The sequence below is a fragment of the Aythya ferina genome, assembly GCF_964211825.1.
Source record: "Aythya ferina genome assembly, chromosome: 1".
NCBI lineage: Eukaryota > Metazoa > Chordata > Aves > Anseriformes > Anatidae > Aythya > Aythya ferina.
In genome coordinates, this window is record NC_140296.1 from 89,140,308 (window position 1) to 89,163,201 (window position 22,894).

Below are 22,894 nucleotides of genomic sequence, written 5' to 3' on the forward strand. Positions count from 1 at the left end.
GTCACCTGTGTTAAAACCTGCTTCTACCAAGACAGCTTCCTCTTGGGTGGATATGTAAATTCTGGTTGATATTATGTTTTGTTTGCACTTTATTAAAAACACCTGAAGGGGAGGGGAGATACAACCATAGCTACTGGAATAAATGGTTACTGTCCCCCAGCCTGTGACAGCAGCATTTATTTTTCCTAAAGCCCATGTGTGAGGGGCAGGCAGATTAAGTCTCTCCTGCTCTTGCTTAGCTATTTTCTGTCAAAAATCTTCCAGTAATTTTTGTACAGTGAATATTTGTAACTGTTGTTAGTGTCAATATAATTTTTTGCAGTTACTGCACTTATTTACATTTTAATGGCCAAGTCAACAAAGATTTATGCATCTGTCATACAAATTTTCCACAAAAGTGGTGAATGCTTCAAAAAACAGTAGCTCCTGCGGCATGCTCCCCCTCCAAGCATCCTTTAAATGCCTTCATTGTTTCTGCAAACAGTAGGCTATCCATTAAAATAACCAACTCTTAAAAGCCGTAAGTCAAACCCAGCAAAATCTTGCCGCATTCTTCATGGTGAAACTTCTGCGTATTGCAAGAGCGCTTGCTCAGGGACTGTTCTGTTCTGCTGCTAAACATCGTCCCTTGAATGGTAAAGCCTGGTTTATCACCTTGGGATGTCTCAGCTGTGTGAACTGCATCTTTCTGTAGCTCGAGGAGGTTGACCTTTTTTCGATTTTAATCGAAATTAGAGAGGCATAGCTTGGAGCGCTGCCCTGGGGGTGCCCAGGCACACCGTTTAGGAGGGGCATGCTCCGGCGTTCACCTCAATGCACACAAGCCTGTGAAGCATAAACTATGGAAAGGAAAACCCCAAAAGCCTAAAAGCCTTCCCTTCACACCTGGCCATGATCTTGGTGCAGCAGTTCAGGTCACTGAGGCGCACGTGGGCACGGGGTGTGTGTGCACACTCGCTCTGAGCGAGCTTTCCTTGGTGGCAGCCACACCGCCAGCCCCATTTAGCCCCACCTAAGGAAGGCAGGCAAGATCCAAGCAGTTTTAGGACAGAGTCCAGATTGCAGGCGAAGCCGAGGTGAGGGATCAGGCCCCTGCAGCATCCCAGCTTCACGAGCTGCTTTTCTGAGGCAACATTTACCCAACTACACCTCAGCCCAACAGCTGCCATGTCGAGAGGCGGCAGGGGGCAGAGCCGGGGGTGTCAGGGGGAGAGCTGCGGGAGCCCTGCTCCCTCAGGCTCCGCTCGGAGCTCGTCCCCTCGCTGCGGGCAGTGTCTCCGGGAGACATTTTCTGCCTCAGGGCCATCCCCGGGGCCGTGTGTGGCCGCTCTCCCCCTGGCGGTGTGGCGGGGGCCGGCAGGGCGTTGCGGCGAGCAGCCGCACGGCGGGGCGAGCCGAGCGCTGAGCTCACCTCCCGCTGCCTCCGCCTCCCTCCCTCTCTCCTCCTCCTCCTCCCTTTCTCCTCCTCCCGCGCCCAGCCTGCAGCCGGGAGCTCAGTATTATGGCATCGAGGAGAATGGAGACCAAACCCGTCATAACGTGTCTGAAAACCCTCCTCATCATCTACTCCTTCGTCTTCTGGGTGAGTGCGGCGCGGCCGCGGTGCCGCCGCCCTCCCCTTCCCCATCCCTTTCCCCTTCTCTCCTCCCTATCCCCGGCAGCCCCCACCTGCCCCCCGGCCGCGTTTCCCCTCTCCTCGCCGCAAGGGGAGAGTCGCCAGCCCCCTTTCCTTCCCCTAGCCCCCCGTGGGTGCTTGCTGCACCCCCTTCCCAGCGTTTCATAACCCGCTCAGCCCGCCCCGGTGACCCAGATGCATTCACGGGGCGGCGGGGGGGATGCTGGCGGCGCCCCGGTCCGTGTGCCCGTAGGGATCGGGAGCTGCGATAACAAGGCAAACCTGAGCGGGTTTGCCGGCTGGCAGCAGGGCAGGGCTGGTTGTCTCCCAGCGTTTTGTCACGGCTTTGGTGCTGGGGGAGGCGGCAATGGAGCAGGGTGACTCGGAGCTTCATCACGCTGCTCAGGAATTGATTCCCAACAAAGCCTCGCGGGTGCCTCGCCATGATACTTGACATCTTCTGTGACTCGTCCTGTTTGGCTCCATATCCTTCATCAAACAAAAAAAAAAAAAACAAAACAACAACCAAACCAACCCAAAGTCATTCTGCGGAGCCATGCCCACGCTGCAGACCCCCTCTCCCCATGCACATTCAATACACCCCCCCTTCCTCTGATCACACTTGTAGCCACGCAGTGCGCTGCTGGCTTTTGCCGTGGAGGACATCCTTGCTGCCAGTCGCAGGTAGGCAGGCTGCTAAGTTTAGGCACGTCCCCCAAGGTGAGGATTCATCCTTCTGCATGCTCCGAGCCTGGCGGCTCTGCGTGAAGCCCCTCTCCTTCCAGCGAGGACGGAGCAGCTGCAGGAACTCCGGTGAATTCGTGGTCTCTTTACCAGTGACGTCTCTTTAAAAGTGACCGCTGTTATCCATTACACCCCCTGAACAGAGGGCTGAAACCGTCGTGCCCGTTGAGCCAGCACATTTCATGAAGGCTAATCTCATTAAAAAAGAGAGAACGGTACGTGGAGCCAAGCAGCTGGCTGAGGGCATTTGCGCTGCAGGCTGTGCTGATGCCAGGCCAGGTTGACAGCTGGGACTGCGCAGGGTAAATAACACAGCTGAGCTCTGGTTTGGGCCACAGCAGTGTGCCTGTGCTGGTGGGATGCTCCTCTGCAAATCCCTTTCCTCTAAACAGGCTGTCAGGCTCCAATGCACCCCAGTCTTCCCCAAGGGCATGGCCCACTGGTGGCTCTTGAGGCACTTAGAGCCTGACAGCTGTCAGTTTGTCTCCTTCCTCGAGCCTGGAGAAGGAGGAGGACAATGAACAGTTGGAGACAGAAACCTGCAAAAAAGAAGTGGCTTTTTTTCAAACATCATGCTCTGTGGTGCATCTGTTTTCCCAGGGCACTGACCTAGGGGAACCTACACAGATCTCAGTGGGAGAAGACAACAAAAGGCTTGGTAAAGATCAAGAGTAGTTGACAGCAGACCCCAAGTCTTCACCATGGGTCCTCCCTTTCAGCATGGGAGAACAAAAATTCACGTTTTTGGCCCCTTTTGGGGGTTTGAATTGACCCACTTAATATAAATTGGAGCAGGCTCCACCTATTGCCAGGAGTCCAGCAGAAACATGGTGTTCTCTGTCTGTATCCTATTTTTCTTTTCACAGGCAAGTTTGGGAGCTGGGGGATGTGTAGCACTGTCTCAGTCCCCCTCAGTTATTTTCTGGAGGGCCCCTTTTATTCTCACATGCTACTGGCTCCAGAGCCAGAGTAACTCAAACTTGGTCTCAGTGAATTCTCAAAGCTGAAACTATGGGAAAGGTTCAACAAAAGGAGCTGTGTTAAAATTTGATTTCTTGGATTTATCCAGACACTGGAAGCAAAACAAACCAGAGCTGCAAAATGGCTGGTCTGTAGAATTTTTCACCTGACAGCTTCCCCATGTTTTTGGGGGAGGTCGTAAGCCAATTTCTGCAGGAGAAAGTCCCGCGTTTCATACAGGTTTCGAGGAGCTCCCTGTTGTCTCTTGCTGGGGGATGGAGTTGCAGTGTAACACACGGAGGAGAGTGGTCCCGTGGCAGGGAGGTACGTGCAGGGGGAGCCCTTCGGGTGCCTGGCCGGGTGGCTGTGGACTGTGGCACGAGGGGACCAGGAGGGAAGGCTCCTCTTTGAATCCAGGCAAGCTGCTTCGAAACGCCGAAAAGGAACTCTCCGTGTTGTCACAGAGTATGAAAGAGGGAAATCTGTGTGCGCAGATTGTGCCTATCATGAGCGATAGTTTGTCAGGGTTAAATCCGAGCTGCCTTTTTCTATCAGTGGGTGAGATGTATGTCGCTGAAGGCTTTTAGTGGAGGCATTAAATGAGGCTTCGCTGACTACATGGGAGCTGCAGGGTGGTAATGAGGAGACGCAGCTAATTCATGTTTCGTACTGCGTAGCTTGTTCATTTCCAAATGGGTTTTATTTAACAGTATTTGTTATTTTGATAGCCTTCTCTCCTCTCCCTCGCCGTATTTCCCAACTTCTTCCCATAAATGTATCAACATGGTAGAAAAATTCCATAAACAGAGATAACAAGCTTTTTATGTCCTCGTATGTATTGTTATTCATAGTACACATTAAATGCCTAGGGTTACTGCTTTTGCTCCTTAAGGGACGTAGTAATAAAAATTCAACAGCCATTTTTTTCCTAATCAGAATGCTGTACTGAACGCATGTGGTTTGGAACCAGTAGATTAAAAAAGGCAGTAAAAACAGTGCTTGGTTGTTAGCTTTTTTTTTTTTTCCTTTTGGGTATCATAAATTGCTTGCATAGAAATCTGAGATATCACCTGCCTTATTTTTAGGGGAAGGTGAATTAGGGGAAGGTGAATTTTGGGTTAGAATTCAAAGTGTATTTCCTATATGGGAATGAAATGCTTAAACCTTTTATTTATCTAGTTCTTAAATGGACTGATGTCTTAAAATGTATGTATTCTTAGTATTTCATTGCAAAGGCTTTGGAATATATTTTGTTATTAAATTAACAGCCTGCCTCACAGTGTTTTGGGAAGGAGCTTTAGGCATGCGTCCCCTGGTCCTTAAAGTCATACCTCTGCAGAAAATGGTTTTCTTCTTGTACACAAATCTTATTGTTGTCCCAAACAGACCCCGTAGCAAGGTGATTAGCTTCTGATTTTAGGTCCTGTGAGACACTTGGCGCTCGAGTGAGTGCTTTGTTCGTACTGCTCTGCTGGTATGGGGGATTCTTGAGGTTAATTAACGCAATAAGAGCATGCAAGGAGAGTTCCCATTCAGATATTTTGCAAGGCGGTTCACTGATTGGAAGAGCATCTTCAGGCCAAGATCAATGTTTGAGATACTAAATCGGGTTCTTAGAACTCGTTCTGCCCTTTGAAATGTGATAGAATTGAGACTAAAGAATCTATTTGCAAAACAGCAATTTAGTTTTCCTAGTTCTTACTGCTTGGAAAATGGACCCGTGAGTCCTTGTACCTCCCCGTGGAGGTGACAGGAGAGTCATGGAAGGATGCTCCCTGCTGTCACAGGGGCTTGGGGGATTTTATCTGAAAGAGCAGCCCCTGCATCTCCCTCTTCTCGCAGGCTTCCCAGAAAAGGAGGTCAGCAGCGGGGGGGTGGGAGCATCTTCGTCATTCCCTCCACATCCACCAGGGCTGGCAGCAGCCCTGGGGCCATCCTCACCACTCCTTGTCAGCCTCTGGGGCTTCTCTGGCACCGCTGCAATGACCCGGTCCTCATGCTGCAGTGGTTTGGAGGAGGAGGAGGTGGCATTCGCGTGTGGTTTCGGGAGCTCAAAGGCGTTTCGTGGGAAATGCCCGACGAAGATCGAGCGTGATGGCCTGCTCTGTAATGCGAATTTATGGCTGAATTGCTGACCCATCTTCAAATACAGCGGTTCAGACTGTTCATTATAATATGGCATTAACTTTGTGTGTCCCTTTGAGTTACTGGTGGCATTAGTCATCTTTACTGTGAATGTCCAGCTGGGTTACTAGGATTACCAGTTTTCTCCCCAGAACTTTTTTTTCGGTGCTTCTGTGTTGGTTTGTGCATGTATCCAGTCTTTTTAATCTCCCTCATCATGCTTATATTTTTTCTTTTATTTATTTTTTAATTGCTTGAACAGTTATAAAGGAGGTATCCTGGGAAATGTTTTAGCTTTCCCATGTAGTTTAGATTGCTGTGTCTTTTGGTGGTTCAGTTTCCTGCAAAGCTGCTCTACTTTTTGAGAGAAATTTCATTTTTTTGTATGTATTTATCTGAAATCCAGGAAAATCACTCTTTCAAAAATGCACATTATCCGCAGGTTGATGGATTTGAAGTGCTCTGTTGTTTGGGCACAAACCTCATGCAGTTGCCTCCCTAATTTGGTTGTTTCCCATTCCATTCACATAATGACATACATGAAAGATTAAAGATAATGGTGTTTTCTTGTCAGCACAGCCTAAGGTGATTTCTGTTGGTTAAATAAATAACTAGATTTAAAAAAAAAAAAAAGGCTAGATGGTGTTTAGAAACATAGCTCCAGAGTCAGCTTTCTAGGTTCCCTTTTGGGGTACTCATCCAGCTTGTTTTAGCTTTAGGGTTTGGGGTGGGTTTTTCTTCTTTTTATTGAAGCTGTAGCATAAAAAACCCTTAATTGTGGTCCAACCTGAGAGCCGTGCTAGCATGACAACTCTGGTAAGTGAGAGTAAATAGAAAAGACAAAGTTGTGACTTAGGCTTGGACTCTGCAAGAAGTGCCATGGCTGCATCAGGTGATGCCTGGGTGAGAGGGCTTTGGGAGGAGGTTGCTGGGCCTCCAGACCTAATGTCCTTCTCCTTCTTGGCAGAGAATTGCTTTTCCATGTTTAGTTGATTTTATTTGGGAACAGATCCTTTGCAAATCCATGTAGTTTTTCCATTGCTGCTGCCTGTTCATGTTCTGAAAATGTGTGTGTGGTGCAAATTAGTATTATACAAAAATCTAATTTAGCTTTGCTTGGCTAAATGGTCCTTCTTACCTTGCTGTCTTTGTAGCTCTGATGCTGTCTTGATGAGCTACCTGCTACACCTTGATCCTGGAGCTCGTATCTGGACAGTTCTCTAGTTTGGGCATGGTAACTGTTATGCATGATAGATCAGTTTGGACTGGTGAATAGGGATAGTGCTTGACTTGAAGTGTCTACAGTATATTTCGGAAGACACAGGATGAATTCATAAACAAGCAATGGCAGAAGTCCTTGCTCTTTTGTAGGTGATGGGGTAGGGGTGTTACAGAGTACTGCTATCTGTATAGCAAACACTTCTGCTGCTTACTGCTCAAAGCAAAAATGGCTGTATGGTCTAAATAGCTTCTATATTAATTCTAGGGAAGAGTGCTCAGGAGGTTTTGTTGGTACTTTTTGGTCAAGAAAGCAATAGAGTCCTTTCTTTTTGGATGCTGGTTCGTTCCTGACTTGCTTGTCAAGAAAATGGAGGCAATTATCGTAGATAAACCTAGGGAATTTAAAATGGATCCAAGAATCTGATTTGATCTCTCATTATGTGACTGTTTATCAATTCCCTGTGCTGTCAGGGAAGTAAATTAGATTACCTGGTACTGTTAGTTGTCTCCATCCCTGGATTTTTATCATCGTTTCTTCTGTTGTTGCAACTGTCCTACAAATTTATGTGCAAATGAGTTAATAGATGAATATCTAGAGAGGCTGTTTGTGCATGTGAACTTGTAGAAACATCTCCTTCAGTCTTCCACGTGCTTTTAAGTCCAATGCGATGTGTTACAGAGATGCTGGCTTTACTGTAGTACTTACTGAATCTGTTCGTCATCCACCAAATCTGTGGGTGAAAATCTTGTTGACCTCAGCGCATTGCAAACCTCAAATGTTTAGAAGGATACTCCAGAGGAGACTGTAGGGAGCAGATGACAGGTACTGTAAAGCCATTTTTATTTGCATAGTGCCATTTCTTTAGGCTTATCAGTATTAATTAGTATTTAATCATCTCTCAGAGAACAAATCCTTCGTATCTGTGGAGCAGGCCTCTTTCCTGTTTTAGCTCTCGTTCACCACAGTGGGCAGATGGCTTGCATGTTCTGCAGAGAGTGCCTTTATAGCAGTTCTGGGTTATGAGAGCGAAGCATTTACATTTCTTGTGTACTAAAGGGCCTCTGAAGCACAGTACGAAGCATGGCATGCTTGTGTCTTGCTGGATTATCGTTATTTCGTAGCGGAGCTGCTTCTTTGAGCTCTGGGAGTAGGCCACAGGACTTTTAGGAGCTGCAATAAAAGAACCCAAGAGATGCTGTTAATATGCTGTTAATATTAATTTTGCCGTAATTTCCCTGTAACATTTTGCAAGATGTTTTCCAGATGTTCTTCTTCCATATATATAGTTCTGGGGACAGTACTAAAATCCTTAAAATGAGCGAGTGCCCCCCCTTCCCTCCCTTCCTGTGGCATGATGAGGTGCCGGACTTACTCTGCAAAAGGCTGTGGATCCTGGGAGCAGACCTGAGGTGAAATTTGGTGTGTGTGTGTGTGTGTGTGATGTAGCAGAGGATGAGAGGGGAGGAGAGGGTGAAACCCTGTGAACATCACAAGAAGAGGAGCACTTACATTTCCCTAAAACTGGAAAGTGCAGAACCTCCCCCGATAATCCCCTGGGCTCGAATGCCTTTGGATAGGAACAGGCAGCTCAGGTCTGCTGATGCCAGGGGATTGCAGTTAGCAGTGAAACCAACAAGTTCCTCAGGATCGTGTTCCTGACCAGATTATAAGTACCGCATCAGAGGAAATAGTACACGGAAGCAGAAAATTGTGCTAAATTCCTCCAGCAAAGTATGTTTACAGCTGATCCCCAGTATGCTAGAAATTACTCTTATTGCAAGGACCTAAATGCATTGCCTGCAACTGAAGTTTCAGCTTGACTGTACTGATTTAATCCTTCGGTAACTTTTGAAGATGTTTATTATTTGGACAGAGTTTCCAATGGGTTGCTCTCTGGCAGGGACTTTGAGGTGTTTAGAAGAATCCTTTCAGCGTTTTTGGCAACAGAATATGAAAAAAAGCAGTCATCTTTGTCAGTTTTTATAAAAATAAATGGGAGCTGTATTAAAACTTGAAATCTTTGATGGAAGTAGTTCTCTCAGAGATGGAACCTGTCTGTGACAAAAGACCTAACCCCCAAAAAATCTTCAAAGAAGCAAGAAGTTCCAGAACATTCCAGACAATGATGACATTCTTCTTTGGACCTCGACTTCAAACTTAGGCTATTTTTATAGGATCACCAATTGTCACAGGATGTGTCTAATCAGTCCAACGAGGTAGAACCGAGGCTTGCCCTTTTGATGATGTGAGGAGCTCCTTTGCTTCAAAGACATGGCTGGGGCTTGGGGCCCAAACCAGAGAGGCGGGTCCCATAGCAGCCATGGGGACTGCAGGCCTCAGGCAGTCCGCAACGATGTATGCCAGCGATTTTGTGCATGTTTGAAGGACAATGTGAAAGGTCAGATGCTCTACTCTGACCCCACTAAAGCAAAGGTGAAGGGCATTATGCGTACTTCATGGAAACAGGTGTGGAGGAACTCCAAAAGCTACGTGTGATTGAGGATGAGTGCAAATTTCCAGTGTGGTGGAAGTGTGTGCGTGGGGAAATGTCCCATGCTTTCTGTTTTGTTCCCTTGACAAAAGGGTTTTCATTACAATTTGCTGTGGCCACCACCGCATCAGAAGACAAAACACCAGAAATCTGTCAGGAAAATTGCAGCTTCCATTAGGGTGAGATACAAGAGGTGAAGATACAAGAATAGGTTAAGATACAAGAGAGGACGCTTTCCAGGCAAGTAGTAACAGAAGGAAAGATGGGCACTCAATCCTTCTGTATGCTGTTCACTTCAATAGTACTTAACATCTAAATGGCTCTAATTAGGCTTGCAATTGTAACATAATTAAGTGCATGTCACTTCTGTCTCCTTTTGAAAACAAACAAGAAACCAAAATACCAGCGAGTTAGCCTCAAGATGTTGAAGTTCAGCCTGATTTCTGCTTCTTGATGACGTGGTCATTTTTGCTGTTGCAGCTGCCCCGTGCTGCATGTGGTAGTTCCTGCTCTGTGGCGTGCATTGATTGCAGTGTGTGGTTACATTTACCTGTAAAATTTATGTCTGATAGGAACCCAACAACTGATATTATTGTATGTTTGGAGGTGTGTTTTTTTACCTCCTCTCTGTTTACGATTCACAGATACTGTTTTTTTAAGTCAATTGATGCAGATGCAGTTTGCAGTTGCTAGCTGATGTTGAGATCAGCTTCCATGTTGTCTGGGACTGAGCTTCTCTTTCTTGTATGCTTGAGGAAAAGTTGCTGAGTTAAAGTATGCAGGCAAAATGACGTAAAGGCTTAAATTGATCTCCTTAATCCCAGAGCAGCTTACAGGCCATCTATGCCTCACCTACAGACTTCTAGTCACATGCAAGTGCAGTTTAAAGACTCGTGGGGAAGGAATCAGGATCCCAGGACGCCGGGGAACTGGCTGTCAGGAGTGCTTCGGTATTGTTTCATGGAGCATACAGGCCAAGCCCAAATTTATTCCTTGCTCCCTGTTCTCATAAAGCAAGGAGCGATGCAGAGGGGTTGGATCAGGATGTACTGACAGAAGGTCACACCTTTCAAGAGGGAAAAAAATGTGGTTTGCAGGGACGGCATTACTGGTTTATTTTTGTCAAGGTTGGTAAGATCAAGGCAGCGCACAGCCTCTCTAGGAGGCAGCTAGGTCTTACTGTGTTTGCTGGGCATGCGTGGCACCTCTGCAGTGCTCTAGAGTGTTTGAGCAGCCTTTTGCTGGTAGGATGGTATACGATGGTGCTTCTTTGCCTGCAGGCTTGTAGGTAAATGCTTTCTTATGGGAAAATGTTCTTTTTCAAGTCTTTTCCCTTTGTTTCTGCTACTTCAGAGCGATGCTTTTGCTGTGCAGTGTGCATCCTTGGCTGTGCTGACCAGGGCAGGTGCGTGAGATGGGATGAGCTGGTCCCTGCATCAGCCCAGGGGTGAGCAAGCAGCCCCTGGACCTCAGCAGTCCCATGGTACTCGCCATCCTGCGAAGTGGCAAGCTGCAAGAGATGTGCCGGGCAAGCAGAGCCTGGTCGTAAATGGAGTGTCGCATCCCACAATTATGTTTTTTTATTTTATTTTACTGTTTCAGCTGAAACCAGCAACAAAAATAAAACCTCCCACTTTCCTGCGTTTTGTGTTTTGTAGGCAACAGCTCCTTGCTTGCTTTTGTGAAACGTAGTTGTGCTTAAAATAGATATGTCTGTGGGAGAGAGAGTTTTCAGCTGGTGAAATTGTCCAAAATGATACGGAAAAGTTGCCTCAGTTTCTGAGAGCTGGCATGATATACTTGCAGTACTTTTGCAGAGAGACATATACTCTTGAGCTTAAAACACGCTCGGTCCCTGTTGTACCGAAACCTGAGCATGTTGCTCCATAGCTATTTTTTAACAGAAGTATCAGATTTAAAGTATTCCCTCCCCCCTCAGTCATTGACCTCAGATTGCCAAGGGACCAGAAAGGATTCATCCCTGCACCCTGAAGGATATCCAGTATTAAAGTAAGGAGCCGGGCCGTTTCCTAGAACAGTGCAGTCCCAAAGTGATCAAGAATGCAGCTGAGCTGCAACCACGGAGTTGATTTATTCTTCTAATTTCATGAAATGTTGGGCTTTGCTGTTTCATGCCCGGTGTTAGACCAAAATGACTTCCTATTTTTTCCCAGCACTGCTGAATATATAAAATGCATAACACGGCAGGCCTACACGTCTGAAGGATATCAGGAAGAATTTCAAAATTCTGTGCTGTGTCTTTGCTTTTAGGCAAACGTTCAAGCTGGTAATGATAGAAGAACCACCTCATTAACGAGAAACAGACAGTTAACCATTTTTGCTTCTAGCACCATTCCCCATCGGGCCAGTTGTACACCCAAGCCAGAGTTTGGTTAGCAGTAACATTTGCCTTCTGAAAGCGTATTTGCTCTGTATCTGGTACTAGTGCTGTACTGGTAAGCAGAAGCATATGATGTGAAATGACATTTTAGGAATTAAATCAGCTGAGGCTGATGACTGTGTGTGGGTAGACGGAGGCTTGTCCATATGAAAAGTGTAAAATATCTCACAAGGTCATCTTGCTCTGCTTAAAATCAGTGGGAACCATATATGAGCAGACTGTCCTACGTGGTTAGCTGATTGTTTTTAAAACTCTCTCATGGTTAATATTCAGGTATGGAGAAACAGAATGTTCTTCTCACTTGGATACCACAGAGTTCCCATAACTCACTCCTGCTCCTTTTCTTTTGTTCTTCTTTTTTTTTTTTTTTCCCTCAAAATAAAGTGGGTAACAGTGATCTTAGTGATCTTAAACCTGCAGTGCCATTGGTACCTGCTCTGTTCCTAACTCAGACTATTTTACCATATCTGTGTGGTTTCTGAGGACCATAAAACTTCTCTGTCCTGCTGTCCATTGCTCGTGAGGATGACGTGGAAGTCACAAAGCCATGTAGAGGGAAGATAACATCACACATTTAAATCAAAGGAGGCTCATTAGTTTAGGAGTTGTGGCAGTAGCACACCAAAGTTTGAAGATATTTGTCCATAAAATAGTCAGTGGTTTCTCAGTTAAGGCCCATCTGCCAAAGCCAACCTTGATTAGTAAATTGCAGCAGACAGCCTGTGGCTTGTCATGGCTTCACTCAAAGATCAATGGCAGAGTCAGAGTTGGGGTTGGGAGGTTTTTATTGCTCATTCTTTTGCTGGATATCAAAGAAGGATAAACCTTTATTTTTCCCTTTAACTGTCAAGATGGAAGACTTGTTAAGTTCTACCTTACGTCTCTAGACTTGTTTCGTTTGCCCTTCAGTTTTTCAGCACAGCACCATTCTGCAAGAAGATGTGGGCTTCTCCAGGGTGGTGTTTCTACTAGAGCTTAGATGGACCCCAAAGGAGGTAGAATTGTGTGTAAAATATTGCAGCTTCAATAAAACCAAAGCCTAAACTAAAAAACGCGAGAGCAAAACACTCAATCTGTAGATGTGTTGATGAGACAGTGTGCTGCGGGATCACGCACCAGTCAGCTGGTAGATGAATAAATGCTGAGTATTATGACCAGAATCAGAGGGCATGGCAGAGTGCACGTTGTTTGGATTAAAATCAGAAGAAAAAAAAAAAAAAACACAAAAAAAACAGAGCCTGGCTGCTCCTGTTAGGTTAATTATTTTTATTTTTATTTTGTCTACTGTTGTGCTTAAGAGGCATTGGGTAATTATTTAGGGGAAAACTAAATCTTCAGCTTTATTTTCAATGGGTAGTACGTGAAAAATAACAGTCGTTCTGCCCATTTTATTGAAGGAGACACTGATGCAAGTCAAGCAAGATGTCTAAGGAACAGTTTGGCAGTCAAACTGGGCACCATTTTAAATCAGTTATTTTAAGCCCCTGACTGTAATCATTATTAATAGTAGGGCTCACTTTGACGTCTTACTTCAATTGCTGGAATAGCGAGTTGAAATAAAAATTGAATTTTCCCTGCTGTTAAGGTAGCTTGTAGAGTACAGGGAGTATTTCTGAGAAGCCTAATGAATAGTGCTTGCAGAAAGAAATTATTGGATGGAGCAGTTGGCTGTATCAGAGCTATGAAATGGCAGGCTGCGATGCTTCTTTATTCTGAAGCCACGTACGGGATGCACTGCAACCAGCACATCAGGTTGCTCAGGGTGTTGGGAGAGGGAGCAGAGCTGCCTGTGCATGGTGAGGGGCCACCAGTTGCATGGGAAGGAGGCAGGCACCTCTCCTGCCCTCACGCCTTGGGCAGGGTGGCTTCCTTCAGGGAAATAAGTGCACGTTTCTGTCAATGGATATCCGCCTCTAATTTGGAAGGTGATTTGGCTGGTGAGTAAAAAGGATTTGTTGACATGCTCACCCCAAAGGAAGGAAACGGTGTGCTAACTTAGGAACGTCCTCATCCCCACCATGCTCAGTGTCTGTGATCTGTGATCTCCATGGTATGTACCAAGTGTGGCAAGCAGGATCAAGTTTAAGCGTCGACCTCAGAACAAGCTAGTTTGCTTATTTTTACCTCCCTGTGGGCATCAATGGAGAAGGATTTTGCTAATGTGGAGCTCTGCGTAAAGACCAGCACGCAGAATTTTGTGATTTGTGGATTTTGCCACAGATTTTCTCAGGGAGATTGCCAAGTGCTCCTAGGAATTGGACTGACTTCTTAACTAATTTGTCTCTAATTTACTTGTGAAATGGATGCTATGACAACTGTGAAGACTTCTTGGCAGTTTTCTTAGCTGAATTTTAATCGGATGGCTACAACGTGCAGTCTGCTTGGGGATGGCAGCTCTCTGGAGTCTGCTCTGGTGCAGGAAAAGTGCATTAGCACCTCCTTGGGCTCAGGCTGAGTTGTGCTGGTACAGACAGAGTCAGGTTCCCAAGCTGCCACTGAAAACCAGAATAGATTGTGAGGGGAAGGGTGTCGGATAAGTTACTACTCAGAGGAAGCACTTGGCTTGGGGATTTCTTCAAGGAGAAGTGAGATTGTTTGTGCTGAGAGCCTGCTCTGTAGCCTATACTATAGCTCTTTGCTTTCTCCCACACCCACAGTGAGGCCTGTCTGGAAGAAATGAACGCTCAATACCTTTGGTTTTATGTCAGAGTTAATTAAGGTTTTTAACTATCCGCAGGTTGAGGTGTATTCTGCTGTTTGGTGCTAGTGGTGTCAGGGGGGCAGCTGATGGAAAGCACTGATCGTTCATCCTATTACTCATTTTGAAGCTGAGCAGGCTTGGGTGAACGGCAGGCTCTTTTTCTTCTCATGGCCCCTTCCTCCACCGCCGCAGCTTTATCCTAATGTCTCTTGTAATGGCTATTGCTAGGTTGGATGGGCAGAGAGCAGAGCAGGATAGTTTAGAGCAGTCACTCTTTTGTTCTTAGCTTCTGTGGGCTGGTGAGCATGGGTTCAGCAGGGACTCTATTTTGCAAAAGGTTATTAATTCCTCTGGTATTCCTGCATCTTACCATCTAAAAAAGGGAATTGTTAGGTAAGCTCCAGCATGATTTCTGTTTCCTACTTCTCCTCCATGAGTGGTATCAGGTAGAGAATGAGACTGGCCTGTGCCTTAGTTCCTAGTCTCTTATCTTTTATCACCTCGCTTGGCATGGTTTAAATTGCCCTTTCCAAATGGGTAAATTACGAGCTGCTCTTACTGTAATTTAGGCAAGGCTTTGTAATAGCATTTCTGCTGGCAGTTTAAGTCGTCCTTTTCACATAAGTGGTACCGATCTTGTATTTAGCAGGGCTGCCTGCTAAGTGGTAGCAGATGGCCCATGCTAGCTAGGACAGGGAGGATCGTGAGGGTGGGAGCCACTGTTGTCTACATGTGTGTTTTGGATCTCTGCATGAGCGTCTCACAGGAGGGAACACAACTCCGCTGGAATCGGGGGCATCTGATCTGTGGTGTTCTTTATTCCAGCTCTTGGCATGTTCGAGAATTAATGGATGCGGTTCGTGTTGGGCTGTATCAGTAATATCGAAATTATATCCCTGCTTGGAAGAAATCGCTGTGCTTGCTGTTTTCTCCCCTTTTCGGCTTATCCTGTAATCAAAAGTCCTGTGTGACAACGTAAGTACACAGAGCAGAGCAGTCAGTGCCATTATGTAATCTCACTTCCATTTGCGCCATACCACATGATAGCCTGAAATGTAGTAACTGATGAAAAGCTGCAGGAGAAAAAAAAAAAAAAAAAAAAAAAAAAAACAGAATTAGTCATAGATGTTTTGGACCAATTTTCCCGCTTCTAGCCTGGCTTGTGCACTGAAATGCTTAGATACCGTAGCGGGCAAAGGGTGAAAGAGGAAAGGGGGATGTGCCAAAGAGTGATTTCTTCTTAACGTGGGGCAGGCAGCACCGTCCACGCTCTGAGGTGGCTTTCTGGTGTAGCAGTAGGTGCATCTGTAATGGGGCAGGGGAAAAGAGCAGATGAAGAAAGCTGCGATCTTAAACACAGTCTGCTGAGGTAATCTTTGGGTCTGCTGAGGTCTCCGAGGCTTCCTTTGCCAAAACCACTAAATTTACAGCTTGCTTTGTGTACGGTGCTATGTTGCTTGCTTGCGAAGAAGGGGTGTTACCAGGCAAAGGCTGAGAGGAAGGCCTGGATGTGGCCTTCTGATTGAGGTTTGGTAGATCAGGCCTTTCTGAGGGCTCTGACAGTGTATTTCTTAACTAACATCTATCCCCTCTTGAAACTAAGAAACCAAATCTCTGTGAGGGAGGTGGCTGTCCTTTTTCATTTTATTCTGTCCTCCTCCTGAATCAAAACCCTTTTCCTTCCCTCTGGGTGGGCAGAGGCTGAGCAGTCCTTGCTTCATGCATGGTGACCAGAGCTTATGTCAACTATGGGATAATGTAATGCCCTGGCTTCTTTTCCCTACAGGAGGGTGATAACCCTTAGTAGATAAAATACATGAAAAGTGTCCAGGCAGTGATGCTGAAGGTGGTCCTGTCAGGATTAGACCTGTTCCTTGGGCGGCTGGGCGAGGGGAAGACACTTCACCTCGGCTTGGACTGGAAGCATTTCTCTCTCTCGGTTTGGGTTATGAAAGTTGTACTTTCGTTGCTTGAGTCTAGGGTAAAGCCAAATTCTGTGTGGGTTCACTCAGAAGTTTTTCTGGTTATTCAAGAAGCAGAGAGACAAGTGGTATACTTGCGCCCTCTTACCAAATTAACGTGAGGCCTTTTATTTTGGAAACACGCTTCCCTCCACTTAAAGCACCTTTTGCCTTATGTGGTGTTAAAGTCATCACAAAGGTAATTAAAGCCTTCTTTGGGCCATTCTGTGTTTGTGAACTGGCTTTCTTCTGCAGAAGGCTGTTTGCCTTGAGGCAGTCACTTCAGCTTATAGAAATGAATAGCTCCCAGGACTCAAGTGACCGTATTGCCTTCTTCTGAGTTTTCAAGGAAGGGGATTCCACCACAAAGATTTATTCTGTCTGTTTTCTTCCCAATCCTGATTGCTTGTGCTAACAAGTCTTTTCTCCACATGTTCAGCATTAGAAAGTCAGAAGGGATCTGCTCACGGTGGACTAAGAGCCCTTCTGTAGCGTGACAGGAGTCACCTTGGCAATGCTGTCACAAAATTACCATGTTTAACAGCATTTCCATATGCTTTCACTTTAACATTGCTAGTCTGAAGCTGAAGGTCATTTCAAGGCTCATTCTGTTGGAAGAAAAGTACCCTTCATTAGGAGTGTTACCATCTTGGACATCAGCAACACAACTGTGTGGCCTTCTCCAAAGCCCTGTTTCTGGGTACAGCCTTTGGAGAGTAATTCTGTGCTAGTCTGTTAGTTTGGCAGAAATTAACTGTAATGTAAGGAAGATCCAAATTCGAAAGGAATCAGGACTGCAAAGCCCAGATCTCTGCAAAGACAGCTGAGCAACCTCTGAGCTCGACCTGTCCTCCAAGCACAGTGTAGAAGTGTTCAAAGGCACCCAGATCATGGAAGAAACATGGTCGGGATTAAAGACATGCTCTTCCTTGCCTCTCGGGAGGACTCGTTGGCTGTATACCAGGGATGCACAGGTTTGTCTGTCTTGTTTCCAGACGTACAGCAGCTCCACATTGCTGCACTGTGTGCACTGTGGATGTGCTCTAAGTATCCTCGCTAATCTAAGCTCTCCAAAATGTTTGAACTTCTGGTTTTCTCTGAAGGCATCTCATAGACGGTGTGGTCTATGGTGTGGTGAAGTGATATTCAGCCATTTGGAGAGACATGTTATTCATACATATATTGATACACATACTTACTTCTCCTGATGAGCAAATCATTCTATAATTTATATAATCAGCCAGAGGAAATTTATTTATTTATTGCAATTTATTCCGAATCTCTCAATTAGTGTTTGACACCAAGCAGGTGAATTGCTGTTCACACTGTGAATTTATTTTTGCTCACAAATCGACCAAGCTGAGAACTGCAGTAAGTTTGCCTCTTCCTTTGCCTTCTATCCTTGCAGCCGGAACTGCTGCAAGGATATTTTCTGAGCAGTGAACTTAAATGTTTGCCCAGTCACATGCCCTGCATTTGCACCCGTGGTCTCATTCATGGAGATGGAACTAGAATTGCATGGTCGGTCTTTCAGGGGAAGAAGAGGTGAGTTTATCCTCGCTTGCTCCAGGAGCTCCTGAATACATGACTGTGCAAAATGGTCAAATGCACTTGCCCTTGGTGGAGGTTACAGCTGAGTCTTTTCTGTCTCTTTTATTCTCTGTTAGCTGTGCGATAGATCCATGGCATGCCTTCTGGAGAACAGCAAGTAAGGGAGCACCAGCTTTTATACCTAAGCTGCTGAAGGGATAAAAGTATTTAATGCCAACTCTCCCTTGCACTTCTTCCTTAAGCTCTGCTCTTGAGAAGTACCTCATTAATTTGCTAGTGGCCTTCCAACCTTTCTTCCCAGCTGAGAAAGGAGAGGGTAGAGGGTCCCTAACAAACGAATTTCGGTTCGGTCAGGTGTCTCCTGAGCAGTCAGAAGTGTATTCTTTCCCTCCTTGTTGCAGCTGGGTGATCAGGAGCTGGCTGGGGAGGAAGGTGCTTTCCTCTTGTGCCATACGCTATCTGGGGTGCTGGGGATAAAATCTGTTCTTGATGGACATGAAAAGCTACCTAGGAAACGATGGTAAAGGCTGTGTACATTACATAGATTCATGATTTAACCACCCCCTTCCTCCCAATGCTTAACTCCAGAGTTTAAATGCAGTGCCTTCCCTTTTCAAAGAGCTGTATGTATATTAGAAGGTGACTGGCAAAAAGATCTTTGTCGTAATGCTTCGACCTCGCGTGTCAGCCTTTCTGGTAGATGGAAATTGGCAGGTTCCTTTCGTGTGGTCTGCCTAACGAGCACTGCGAGAGGAGAAGGCAGTTCATTACCTGTTTGGGAAGGAGAATATCGGTGTCATAACACCACCCATCGCTGATCTTTCCTCTAGCTCGCTGGTGAGTGTACTGCAATGAACTGTCTGCCTGCCTTTGAGACTGGCAAGAAAAGCACAGGATAGCTGTAAAGTGTAAAGATTTGCGCTTGCTTTCTGTCCTGGACATTCACATTCCTGATGCATTCAAATTCAAGTTTGAACTAGGCAAAACTTTGGGCAGAGGATGCCTGTGAAGACAGAAGGTTTTATTTCAAATATTATTTTTATTTGCTTTGTATTTCAGCAAACAGTACGTGAAAGGTGATTCATCTAGAAAAATGGGAAGAATTGAGGTAACTTGACCTGTGATGACATAGAAAGATACTTGGTGGAGGAAGAGCCCTGGCATCACTTATTTTGAAGCTCTCTTTATGAAGTGCCATAGTTACTCAGAATATTGTGCTCCTGAAATTTTTGTCTTTGTTCCTGACATGTCTGTCGGTGTTTCTAAAGCACACCGGGGCTGCACCTTTGGGTTTCAGGAATGGAAAGACAAATGGTAAGCAGTTTGCCCTGAAAGATCAAATAATAAAATGGTATTCTTGTGTATGTCTAACTTAAATAATAATAAAATCAACAATAATAACACTGAAAATCCTGAAGTTGCTCTGAATCTGTTACTGTGGATGCCTTTAGCTTGCGTTCTGGTCGAACAAAGCAGCAAAACGTTGATTGTGTTCTTCAATCTTCTCTCCAGCCAGGAGGCAGGTTTACAGCCCCACCAGTATGATCTGGTCTCTCTTTCCCAGGTAACAGGTAGCTTGTGTGTAAGGATTCCCATTCCTGCCTTCGTGTAGCTGGGTTTCTGGTGCTGCTCGCCTGTTGATATTCTCATTTAAAATCAATCACTTCTGGCCCCCATCTAAGTCTGTCTGACAGCCCAGGAGCCAGAGCTCTCACCGGAGCCTCTTTTCCCCGTGGCTCTGCCCCAGTTTGAGGTTTATGGAAAGCTACTGGTCGGTGTGGGGGGGCTCACCAGCCTCTTGGCCGCTGCTGATGGCTGGCTGTGCGTGTGCCGGCTGTGCTCAGCTGCGCCGGGCAGGGCGGCTGTGTGCAGCGGAGGCTTAGCCGCCAGAGAAAGGAGATTTATGTGGATGCTGAATAGGACAACCACGCTAAATCCATCCTGTGCCAGCTGCATCTTGGATTTGTAATGCTCTGCTAATGAGGCCGCAGTTATTTACTGAGCAGGCTGAGCGCGGCAGCCGCTCCTCCTGCGCACCTGCGGTGGGCGCAGGCGCCGAGGTGCTCTGCTCCTGGGTGCCCTGCTCAGCGCTGCTCTCCTGCATTTTGCCCTTGGGATGCATTTGTCTTATTTTTAACAGGAAAAAAAAAAAATCGGTGTGCTCGTGCTGGGGAAATGGAGCCTTTAATGCCGTCCCAAAACCCAAGGACCCCCGGTTTCCAATTAGCTCCACAGGTGTGGAGGCTCCGGGATGTGCTGAGGCACCCACGGCTTCACCATCGCTCAGGCTGATTGCTCACGGTCAGCAGGGTTGTGCTGGCAGCCCCGCACTGCTTCAGAGCCCTGGTGCTCATAAACTTTCTTTGTGCTCGGCTTGTTTATCGGCTTTGTCCCCTGAAATGATGGTTCATTTGCGGATAATTTCCTCCTCGGGTGAGCTACCCCCATCAAGTTTAAAGTTGTCTATTTTTAAAATGCCAGCTGCCTCCCGCATAAAGAAGCCACGGCTGATGTACCGGTGCCTGCAATGCATTATTCAAAGTCCTTTTTTCGCCTCCCTCCTCTAAAGAGCTTCATTAATATTGCAGCAGTGGCTGCGATTCTCTGCGAGGGGGCTCCCTGCCTTTCACCACTTGACACCCCTATGTTTTGGCGTGTAGCAGCCACGCTTGCATTTTGAGCTACCTTTGAGGGAGCCAGCTCATCGTTTTCGGGATGAAGTGGCTCCGAAAAGAGGCGTTGACCTTGGGATCGGTGCTCAGCAGATATTTGGTCCTCCCCGATTCTTCCTGCAGCCTCAGCGCGGCGTGGGGATGGAGGGGCTGCTTTTGTGAGCCGAGCTCGTGCTCCATCACACGGGCTGCTCCTTCTCTGCTAGCCCAGAGGGGAAGTACATGTAGGAAAGGGGATTTGAAAAGGAGAGTCCAAACGGGTTGCATTTCTTTACTTAAAGATTGACTTATTAAGGGTTTCGTACTTAAATATTAACTCCTTTAGCACCGATTTCAAAATCACGCTACGCACTTCCTCTGTATGAAGTACAAAATCTGCTGAGCTTTTGAGAACAAACACAGTGGTTTCCTCACCTGAGGTCCCGGTGGAAAATAAGTACCAGGCAGGTCGGGGAAAAACGTTTTCGGCTTTAAAGGAGAAAGATTGAGACAAAAATCACCAGCCATTCCGAAGAGCAGCTTTCCCAATCCCTAGGGATCTTTCTTATTTCCTTCAAAAGCGGAGCAGGGCCTCGCTGTCAGCACAGCGTCTGAGGGTGCAGGGGGTGAGCTTGGTTGGAAATTGGGGAGCCAAGCTTGGGCAAACGTCAGGTGTAGCCTGCGCTGGGGAAGCCAAACGCTGTGTTTTTGGGTGTTTGTAAGACTGTAATGCTGATTTAAGAGAGCGGAAAGCTAATCTGTTAATTGCGTGTTCTGTCAGCTTGTTCCTCAGTGCCAGCGCCCCTGAGTCACCGCCAATCAGCCCAGCCTTCCTTCCTGCACGTGGCACAGGTTTCCATTGTGAATTTTTGCCACAGCTCGATCTACACGGGCTGGAAACTGAACCGTGGTTGTTTAAACCTGTGCAGATGTAAGCGTGGGCTGTGGCCTAGCCCGTGTGGGTAAAATTGCCTCTTTTGTGGGAAGCGCGTTCGGAGAGCAGAGCTGGCTCAGGTTTCCTTCTGGGAGCATCCATCGTGCTTCTTCGAGCCCTAGAGAGTTGCACTGCTGCTGTGCGAAGCGTTGGGGTGACACACTGCAAGTGTCTGTGGTGCGGCACCTACATTTGTGTTTTTTTTTTTCACATACTTGCCCTGGTGTGGCCAGGCATCGGTGCAGTCCTGCCCCTCTTCACACCAAGATGTTGTTAGGGGAAGCGAACGGGAGGCTCAAAACTGTAACTCAAGAATAAATAAAGTAAAGATTAAAGAATAAAACGTGGCCTTTTCTGCAGCAGGGGAGGTGTTAGGCTGCTGTGTGCACGGCTGCCTTCCACCCCTGACAAGAGCATCAGCAAAACAGCGCGCGTGATTTTGCTAAGCCTGTGCTTAGCTACCTGAATGAAGAGATCAGCTGCTGACAGTTTCTCCAAAATAAGAAAAATAAATAAATAAATAAAACAGAGACTTTCCTGCAGGCTTTTCAGTACCTCCTGAAAGGGCACATTTCAGCAGTACAAAAAGAAATGGCTCTTTCTGCTGAGTACACCGGCAGCGCTATGAGTACATACTAAATTAGTTCTTGGGCATGAAATTAAGCTGCCGGGGCTCCTTATCTCTGCTAATAGCAGAAATTCAAAGGCTGTCTTCTCCCTTTCGTCATCTGTTCTTTTAACCCTCGCTTTCCCCTTCTTGCTTTCAGATCCGAACTGATTTAAAATTGGCACACACGGACCTCGTGGGCAGGCAGTCGAGATTATCCCAGACTGTCTGGCCCTTGTGTGCTCAGGCTGTGCGCCTCTTCGCACAGGTTGTTTGCAGTGAACCAGTTGTGGTGGTGTGCAGGGGCAGGCTGGTTTTGAGGATGGGTTTTCTGATCTTCCTTTCTCTCCCCTCACCCTCTTCCTGATGCACAACCATCGCTGACTCCCTGTGTGCACAGCTCCTTTCTCTTCTCTGCGTGTGGGAAGCTCTGTGCACCTTTGTTGCCTTCAGGTTATGGAGACAGCTGGTGAAACGTAGTTTGTGAGCTTTGCTTAAAAACTGCTGCGTGAAGTATTAAAACACTAGATTATTTTAAAAAATTATTCCTTAGTTACTAAGAAAAAGACAACTACTGACGCTTCTAGAAAACCAATCCATTAAACAAGCGGGGAACCCAACTGTACAGCTAGGGAGAAAGAAAAATTTGCTGTTTTTGCTAACCATGCCTCTTTCCTGGTCCGTTTGGTTGCCGGGCATCCTTCCTGTGCCTCTCTTTTCCCAGGGGATGTGGGGGAAGAGGTTTTGGCAGGTGACCCCAGCAGCACTCTGGAGGACAGGGCAGGCTCTAAGGCCACATCCAGTGCTGGCTGCTGCCCGGGGGTGCTCTGCTTGTCCCCATCCAGGTAGCAAACGGGGTGCTTTGAAGGGGACTTGGAGATACTCTGCCACCTTCTTGCTTAAGAAATTGCTTCCCTTTGCAAAAGCTGCCT

The 22,894-nt window shown here is 46.5% G+C and overlaps 1 protein-coding gene across 1 annotated transcript in view; it reads left to right on the forward strand.

Annotated features, from left to right (window-relative positions):
• The first annotated feature begins 1,423 nt into the window (after positions 1–1,423).
• Positions 1,424–22,894, forward strand: part of TSPAN7 (tetraspanin 7) — an 82,525-nt gene continuing 61,054 nt past the window's right edge. The window contains exon 1 of the mRNA XM_084512878.1: positions 1,424–1,582. Coding sequence (XP_084369004.1) covers positions 1,502–1,582 — 81 coding nt within the window. The 5' untranslated portion in view covers positions 1,424–1,501. The remainder of the gene's footprint in view (positions 1,583–22,894) is intronic.